The sequence below is a fragment of the Mangifera indica genome, chromosome 9 (assembly GCF_011075055.1).
Source record: "Mangifera indica cultivar Alphonso chromosome 9, CATAS_Mindica_2.1, whole genome shotgun sequence".
NCBI classification, from domain to species: Eukaryota; Viridiplantae; Streptophyta; class Magnoliopsida; order Sapindales; family Anacardiaceae; genus Mangifera; species Mangifera indica.
Genome location: NC_058145.1, coordinates 14,035,658 through 14,045,131, shown reverse-complemented (window position 1 = coordinate 14,045,131; position 9,474 = coordinate 14,035,658). Strand labels below are relative to the sequence as shown.

The window sequence follows — 9,474 nt, the reverse complement described above, 5'->3', positions numbered from 1 at the left end:
AATTTAGCGGTTCGGTTTCAGTTTACTTAATTTTGAACCATGAAACCGTTGGTTCCCATCCGATTTATAAACTGATATGTAAACAGGCGGTTTACTGTGCTGAACCGAAAAATTTTGAATTTTTTTTAAATTTATTAAAGAGCCAACGGTTCCCTACTCAGGAACCGTTGGCTTTGAAAAGAAAATTACAGGGGAGCTTTCCCCTGCAATTTTTAAAATCACATTTCAACCCTTTATTTTTTAATTTTATTCCAAAAATTTTTTTCCTATATATATATCCATTCAAATTTCAATCTCTCCACTCTCTCACTCAATCCTTCAAACTCTCATTCTCATTCTCATTCTCATTCTTTCAACTCTTAATACTCTTTCAATCTTTCAATTCAATTAAATTCTCTTAAATTTAATTAATTTTTTTTTAATTTTTTATTAATTCCAATTTCTATTTTTATTATAAAATTCATAATTAATTATAGAATTTATTTTTATAATTAATTTTATTTATTATTTATTTATTATCTTTCATAATTAATCATATAATTTATTTATATAATTAATTTTATTTATTATCAAAAAATGACAAGTAGTGAAAATTCTTCTGGTAATAGAAGATTTGGTCAATATTCACATATATCAAATGTGAATGAAAATCAAATGTCAATATTCACATATATCAAAGGTAAAAGAACTACGTAAGTTTTGATTCTTCTAAACACCAAAAAGATACGTAGGAAGCTTAATTGAAAAATTAAGTCCAAGCCTTTATTTTAATTTTCAATTATTGTAATTAATAATTTAAAAATTAAATCAAGATCATGTATTAGAATTGACGGTTTAATGTCAGTTTCGAACCAGAATCATCGGTTCTGAACTGGGGTCAAGAACCGGAACCGTCGGTTCCGAATTGTAAATGAACCATCCTATTACGGTTTCGGTTCAAGGTTCTTAATTTTTTGAATTGTGAACCGATAATTTCAAATCGAAACCACCGGTTCATGAACCATGGCCAGGGTGGTTAATATCTTTCTCTTATGTGCTGTATGTCATTAACAAGACACAAGAATTGTTGCGTTGACAGACACCAAAGTGGGAAAGACGTCAATTCGGCCCGTTTTATGGAGATTTTTAGTACAACGATCATCTCTTAATGCAGCTTTATACCTTAATTTTTCAGATAAATGAGAACAGGATCCTGATAATGGTCATACCATTTTTTTTGGATAACCGGGACATCACTTATATGTATTTGATCGATAAATCTAGAACATAATAACCTCACTCCCAATTAATACACAAGGTGAAATGATAACATTTCCAGATTGTTTTGATCACCCCAAGGTTTGACCTTATTAGTAATTCACTACTCCCTTATGAGTTTTCCCCAGTGTACAAATCTACTCCAAGATTTATTGTATTTAACTCAAAGTTGATATATTGGCACTTATTGTTACCGTTTACCTATTTCCATCCAAGCCGGTGGGCAATCTCAGTAGACAACGCACATTCCACCAGGGTTAGTCTCCATTTTCTAGTGTCCAATACGCACCGTGAAGAAGAGAGGGGACCCAGAGACTTCAGCTAAGCTTCTAGACAATGAAAATATTTGTAAGGAAGCTTCCAAGACGGTCTTGGCTAGGAGATATTATTATGTACAAATTTGCAGTGCTGAGATCTGTAAATATCTAGATTTTTCCAGCAGTTTTTTATTAGGGACTTGAATAAATAAAGGCAACCGATTGTACAACATCATATAATCAATTAAGAGAACAATTCCTAACACCGTTTCACAACTTTCTGTGTGTGTTTTTCCCTCACTGTTCTTTGCTCATTTCTTTAGAATTTATGGCAACAAATCCTGACTTAGTTCGGGAACAAAAACTAAGTGCCGCATAGAGCAGTGTTTGAGCAACAAGCCTGTGTCAGTTGGGATCAGACTTTTGCTAAAAGGGATGCCCACACCTCGAGCACAACTACCTTGTTGTCTTGATTCCCCTCGGAAACACTCTTGCTTCAACCTTTGACATGCGCACAAGCATCTCCACACGTATGCTATCTTACGCATGCGTGCGTTGCACTCCGCTTGCCCTTGTTGGTCCACTTTGCCACCTCTCAAAGCGTACATGTGCTTCTTAATGGCATCCATGAAAACTTTTCAGCGTGGGAGACCTCTTGGCAGCTTGGACCATCAAGAAGGGCAGACCTTCATGTTTAATGCCCCCATTCCAGCTTTGATACCACTTTCTCACAGGTTAGAGGTTTAGCACAATAAAACCATTCGTGCGACACCTTGATTGCACCCACCCTTGAGGTCTAGCCTTATATACACTCTTTTATGGGTTTACAGTCACTAGTTTCGACATGTTTTAGACTTAGTGATTATATCCTTAGACCAGTTTTGATAGTAATGCCCTAGTTCCTTTTTCATTGTCGCACATGGATCCACTTGAAACCAACAGTTTTGTACACTACTCTTAAATTATTGTCCATGTCATGACAACCACGTCGAGCCGAACATTTTATTTGTAAAAGCATCATAGTATCGATTGGCAAGTCTAAAATCTTATCTAGAAAATGGTGATGTATGAACGTATATCCTATATTATAATAGTACCATTTCGTAAAAATAAAAAAACTTATCTACAAAATTGTGACAGGTGAAATATATATTCTATATTATGATAGTAAAAATAAACTTATAAACATAAATTCTATGGCTTACAGCTTATTTTTATCAAATTTATATAATTTTCCAATTCTATTCACACATAAATTTGCTTTTATACAAAATCTTAAAATTTTATGTTCATCTTATCTTATGGTCTCTCTTTCAAAACCAAATAATTTATGTGTGAATAGAAGAACATGATCCTAAGAGGAGAAATGATGGTTAGAACACTTGTTCTAAGGTAATATATTGAGATGTGTAGTTGCTATGAAACTCGTACAAGCTCTATGTATATCAATAATTTCAAATTTTCGATAGTGAAATAGTATGTTGGAGTACAATTCATAGCTTGCAATCAAGATACATAGACCAAAAAGGAAATTTAACGTCTTAACTACATTTTAAAATAAAACTTTTGACCTATCTAATATAATGGTTGTCGAATCAGTGAAACTGGTCATTAAATCCAGAATTTCATCTGTTTGGTATAGTCAATTCAACCTTAAAGAGACGTTACAACTTAGATAAGACTTTTTCATTAATTTTTCATCAAATTTAATTACTTCTCCTTATTCTATTTTCCTTTACTTCTTATTTAATTAACAATCAACAAACTGAATTTGTTTACAAATACAAGTAAACATTCATTCAATCACAGCAAGTAATCCTTTTTTGTTGTTAAGATAAGAGTTAACGACAGTAACAGCAAGGTTAGGTGGCGTGACGGAAAACGTTAAACTATATAAACTCTTATTTACATATATTTTATGCTAGAATATCATTTTTCTTCTAAATAAAATTGAGTTATTCTTCATGTTCTTTCTATTTCTTCAAACTCTCTCGAAACTCTTCCTCTTTCTTCCATTTTCTTGATCGCAGCTCTGTTCATTTTTTAACATTAGCTCTAAATCACACTACAAAGCAAAATCTCAACACAACTAAATCCAATGAAAACATAAGATTTCAAATCTTTGAGTGTATAAAGTAGAACTCCAATCTACGTATTTGTACAGTATATTGGTTAAATTTTAAGTCCAGCAAGTCCTGAAAGTCTCAAATCATGATTCTCAAATGTGATGAAGGTCGCTGTAAGTATTCAAGTGAATGCAGTTTCATGTACCTTCTGCAAAATGTATTTGTCTTTTTCACTACATTGACCTCTAAGAACTTCAAACTGGGAAAAAACTTCATGAGTTTTCTGTACTTGTGAACTTATTAAGATCTCAACCGAAGAAGGAAACTTGTATGGCAAACTAATACAAACCATTAATATATGCAGTTCTTGAAAAAGGTATGAAATATATTAATTAAAAAGTTAATTAAGTCATAAATTAACTCTTAATCGACTAGTAATGACAGACATTATTAACAATAAGTTGAAATAAATCATACAAAACATTATCATTTTAATTAATATACACTAAAATAAAGTCAGCTTTAATAATAAATTAAGCTAAAAGCTAGATTTTATACAAATTGAATTGAGTTTGAGTTTGGTTTTATACAAATTAAACTGAGCTTGTGATTCAAATCCAGCCCTTCCTAAAGGGGCCTCCCAACTACTAGCTCAGTGTACTATCAAAATCATTATCAGTAAACTAATTTTCATGACAAATTATTAAGAAATGGGGTCAACCTACCAAGAGAAACAAACTTAGCACGTCCAGGACTGTAGACTAAAGTGGTTAATTGTCAAGCTTAAAATTAAACTGAAATTGTCAGTAACATATGACATGAAGCAACCTTGCACACTTGATGGAAGGGGTAAGATTTGATTTGGACTATTTAAGTTTAAATTTAAATTCGAATTGAATAAATGAAAATTTTGACTATTTTCTATAAAACAAGTCAAGTTTGAGTTGATCTAAACCTTTAAGTTTGAGTCAAGCCAGATCAAATCTAAAATAAAATTATTTTTGAATTGTATTCAAATTTTAATACATTGATCTCAAACTAACTCTTTTGAATTTGAGCTAATCTCAAAATGGGCATTATAGATAGTTAATTAAAAGCATAACTCTCCACTTTAGATAATTATATAGTATTGGAATTATATATTTATAAGCTTAATCTATAAGTTAGTACCATTTCATTATTCATTCATATACATATATACAATATATATTAATAAAGAGAAAAACAATTTAATAAAACTATACGTACTTATAATGAGTATCAATTTGGATAATAATGTAATATGTCATAATGAGATTTACTGATTTTAAATTAAGAATAAAATTGAGTGTATTATGAAACATTACCTTGGCTTGATACCCAAATTGATGTTCATTATAATTATACATAACATTTCTAAAAACTGTTATACCTTTAAGATCTAGTCATAGATGAGCTCACCAAAAGGGAAAGAAACCCATTGTCATGGACAAAAAGAAGCCATTCTAGTAAGTACTCCGCATTATATTGATCAACCCTAACATATAATCAATGAGAATGGAAGCTAAATTAGGATACAAATCATGAAATTAGTCAAATCTAATGATAAACTAATCATCCAAAACATGTTTCTTAATCACTTCTTCATAGATAGCAACTCTTTAATTACATTAAAGCTAACAAAAGTATGTACCCTACCAGAATATATTCAAGTTTCTCATGAATTCATCAACTAAGCATCATGATTTACAGAAAAAAGAAAGCAGGCATTACTCTTTACCTATCATCTAGCTGCAGATTTGTGGTAATTGATGGTCAAGTACTTTTCCAGGCTTCTTCAAATTAGCATTGATGACTGGGGTATGCCCAACAAACAAAGCAACATGCCCCATAAGCTTGTCCTTCCTGGAGAATGTGGTGCCGCATGAGCACTGCCATTTGAGATCCCCACAGTGCTTTTCATGGGTCCGAAGATCAGAAAGCACCGAGAATTGCTTCCTGTTACATCTCTTGCAAACGTACATCTTGGGGCAATGGCTTCTCTTGTAGTGATTCTTCGCACAAATCATCGATTTCAATGGTTGAAATTTGGCATGTTTCTGATTCCACCTACACCCTTCTTGTGGACAAGAATATTTTCTAGTGATTTTCATGGTAGACTCTTTGTTTCCTCCTGTTGTTCCATTCATGTTCTTCAAAGGATTTGTCAAGGCCGCGCTAGTCTTGTATTCATCCCCATGAGCTCTCATATGCATCCTTAAATTCGCATCTCTCTTGAAACCCTTACCACAAACTTGACAATAATGTGTATACTTGGCTAATAAATCAGCCGCATTCAATTCGATAATATCATAAGATGAAGGCCCCCGAGATGCTTCATGACCCTCACTAATCTCAACGCCTTGATCGGTTTCAACTCTATTATTGTTGCTCGGATTATTCATGCCTTGACTATTATCATTCGTACCATAGTTATAAATATTGTCGCCATACCAATCAAAACTCACACTAGAATAAAAACCCTGCTGCCCTTTTTCTTGGCCGATGTTACCAAAGAGATTATTAATATTGCCATCAAAATTGTTAGCTTGCGATAATCCTGCTGTGGCTGCATCGGCAGCTTTAGCATCATGATGTTGGTGCAATTCATCTGTGTTATGGTTACCTGAAGGAGACCCAACATTCATCTGCTGGCAAGTGAACAGTAATGAAGAAGCCGCAGCGATTATTTCTTGAACTACAGAACCCATGTTGGCCACTGCCATGGCTGTCGACTCCTGCTGATTTTGATGATCCGGGGAGATAAGAATACCGACGAGAGACTCAGCCTGATGAACCTTTTCTTTCAGCAAGGAAAGATGGTAAACTAGAGAGCTTGAGTGATTATCTGGCCCCGAAGTAACTTCCATGGAAGATGACACAACATCCTCGGTCACAGTATACATTTTTGAGCCTTGTGTCGTCACATTCGGGAAACCAGAAGAAGTGACCCGAGAAATCATTTTTCTAATATTTGCTTTTGCGCTCTCCAATCTTGATCGTTTTGCGTTTTCTAGATTTGCTTTTTGGATCACTATTGAGAAAATCCTGTTATTGAACAAGAGTGATTATATGGACAAGCGACATATAAGAAATGATGGGAAAAGATTAGAAAACTTCAAGTCAACTTAGCTAGGGCTGAGTTCATAATATCCCCACTTAAAACCTCCCTCAAATGCCACCATTCTCACATTGGGACGACTTGTTCATAAAGAACTAACTTGCATGACAGAAGTTGGAATATTAACATAAACAATTACCACTAATTCAATTTTATATTCACTTTTAAGTTTGGGTTATCTTTCTTACTTAAAAAAGGGTACACATTAAGATGTTAAAAGGGTAACTAGTAAATATTATTTTATTATTTTGGGAATTTAAATTAGATAGTTTATTCCAATATTCTCTTTAATAAAGTGAGAACATTAACTTATAATTTGAGATCGATATATATTAACATACAATGAGATTATATGCATATATTTTAAGTACATAAAATAAGTATATATATGATATATCATCATGTGATTAAATAATTTTTAGTTAAAAATTATGACACATCATCTGAATACATAAACCAATAAAATATGTATATGTAACATTGTTCATTAACATAACTTTTAACATTGTGATACGCTTTATTCACCTATTCCTTAGCATTTGTACTAACTTAATTTATATAGAATAATACTATATATATATATCTATTTTTGGTACACTTATATATGTCATAATGTGATTGAATGTTATTTTATTTTAAATTTAAAATTCTCTAATCGTATGATAATATACATAAATTAATATGTATTTAAAATAAATACATATAATTTTATTGATTTGTATATCATAGAGAAACGTTCGGATTTTGAGAATAAGAAAATTAAGAACCTCTAATTAATTTGGAGGAAGAGTATTCACGAAATTCTAAATGTTTAAAGAGGTTTAATTTTTGCATATTTGCCAAATCTAGCAAATAAAAAATGAGAGGCATGATGACAATGCTACTTTTTTATTTTTTTAATGAAGCATCCTTACGATACTGTTGCTATTTCACAATTTGCTTGGGAACTTGAATAATTAAATTTCAGTTTTTTTTCTAAAAAAGTTAATTTTTCTTAAAAAAAAAAAAAAACTTCCATCAATTGATTTTTTTTTTAAGATATATACTTGACCATGATCTCTCATTTACTTCCATCAATTGTGTACCATATATAGACACATAGGTGGAGTTGTGCCTAGAAGATTAGAAGAAATTTAAGTATTAGTCATTTTCATTTCGCCAAATTTTCAGGCAATGAGTTGAAAAAATTTCTCATGTTTCCTTGTTCTACGAGGAAAAAACAAAACATTATTGTTGCATGGACTTTTAAGAGATAGTTTGAGTGACTAATGACTAGGAATCATTAAATAAGAATATATTAAAATTAAACCCTTAACTTATTTGGTATAGTGATTATAGATTTAATCTTAAAAAAATAATTTTTTCATTACATATTAAAATCAAACTCTTAATTTATATAATACAATAATTATGAGTACAAGTCTAAAATCTTAGAAAATGATGTAAATGATATGATATAACATCGTTGTAAACACCCAACTAAGTTTTGCTATGACTTTCTCCAGTGATGATGGCTTGGCGGCCATGAAGACCGAGAATCCTTCAACCAGAACTAAAACTTCCCTTTTAAGTGGCCCGTGCGGCTGATGATGTTGGTCAAGTCTCATTTTAATTGGGCGTAACTATTGATTTCAAACTATGTTTTGACTATTTCCAATAACCATGCAAAATTGTTAGGTATGAATGTTGAAGTTATATAGACATAACTCACATCAATTTAATTAGGCCAAAGGTCTATTTACAATCCAAGTTTAGTTGCGTTCTCAAAGTCATATACGTGAAGTTTGAAAAACCAAAAGTCTACCTATCTATTTAAAAACTCAATTAAGATTAAGAGTAGAACCGATAGTTAATAAAAAAAAATTTTTAAATTAAAGTTTTATTAACTTTAACCCCCTCAATTTGAAAACTCATAATTTTCCCTCCCCCAAAGTTTGAAAAATTAATATTTCCCCCTTAGAATTTGCAAATCGTTGTCGTAGATGGCAAAGTTCGGTGTCTCTGACTGCATTGGCTCTCCCTCCCGACGTATCTCTCCCTGCTGATCTAATCTCAAGCACTGAAGAACTCGATTTCGTCTTCATCAGAGGAAATTGAGTTCTCCGATGCTTGGAATTTGATCGGCAAGGGGAGATAAGCTGGAAAGGAGAGCCAAAGCGGTGGAAATTGGCTGTCTCGGACGATCGTTTGCATACCCTAGGAGAGAATATTGATTTTTCAAACTTAGGTGGGGGGAATTGTGAGTTTTTAAATTGAGAGGGTGGAGGCAAAAATAATAAAATTTTAGTTTTTAAATTTTTTTATTAAATAATAGTTTTATCCTTAACTCTAATTAAAATTTTAAATGGATGGATGAAATTTTTAACTTTTCAAACCTCACATGTATAATTTTGAAAGCGCACTTTAATTTGGATGGAAAATAGTCTCGGCCATTTAATTAAAATCGATAATGTCTTTATCAATACTGTATAATTGACTTGATGTTTAAGAGTCTTGAATTTAAGATTGAAATAACAGTCTATACTTTAATTTCTCCAAATATGGTCCAAACTCTAAGAACCCTTTTTAATAATTTGATTGAGAGTTTAAAAACACATTTTCATCTAAGACCTCATAAAATGGTTATATTACCATCATAATCCTTTTTAAGTACCTTCAATTAAGGGTATGTATAATTTGATTTAAACTGTAAAATCAAATCAAATTATTTAAATATTATAATTTTATTTTATTTTATTTATAAAATAGTCGGTTT

General features: G+C 31.6%; 1 protein-coding gene across 1 annotated transcript; it reads right to left on the bottom strand.

The window, feature by feature from the left end:
• Window positions 1-4,937: 4,937 nt before the first annotated feature.
• On the bottom strand, window positions 4,938-6,700 carry LOC123226405 (protein SENSITIVE TO PROTON RHIZOTOXICITY 2-like). Its single transcript, XM_044650922.1, has 2 exons — window positions 5,340-6,700; window positions 4,938-5,096 (listed from the first exon to the last, which is right to left on the bottom strand). Exon 1 carries the CDS (start codon window positions 6,559-6,561, stop codon window positions 5,347-5,349), a length of 1,215 nt encoding a protein of 404 aa, XP_044506857.1. The 5' UTR covers window positions 6,562-6,700; the 3' UTR covers window positions 4,938-5,096; window positions 5,340-5,346.
• Between the last annotated feature and the right edge of the window lie 2,774 nt (window positions 6,701-9,474).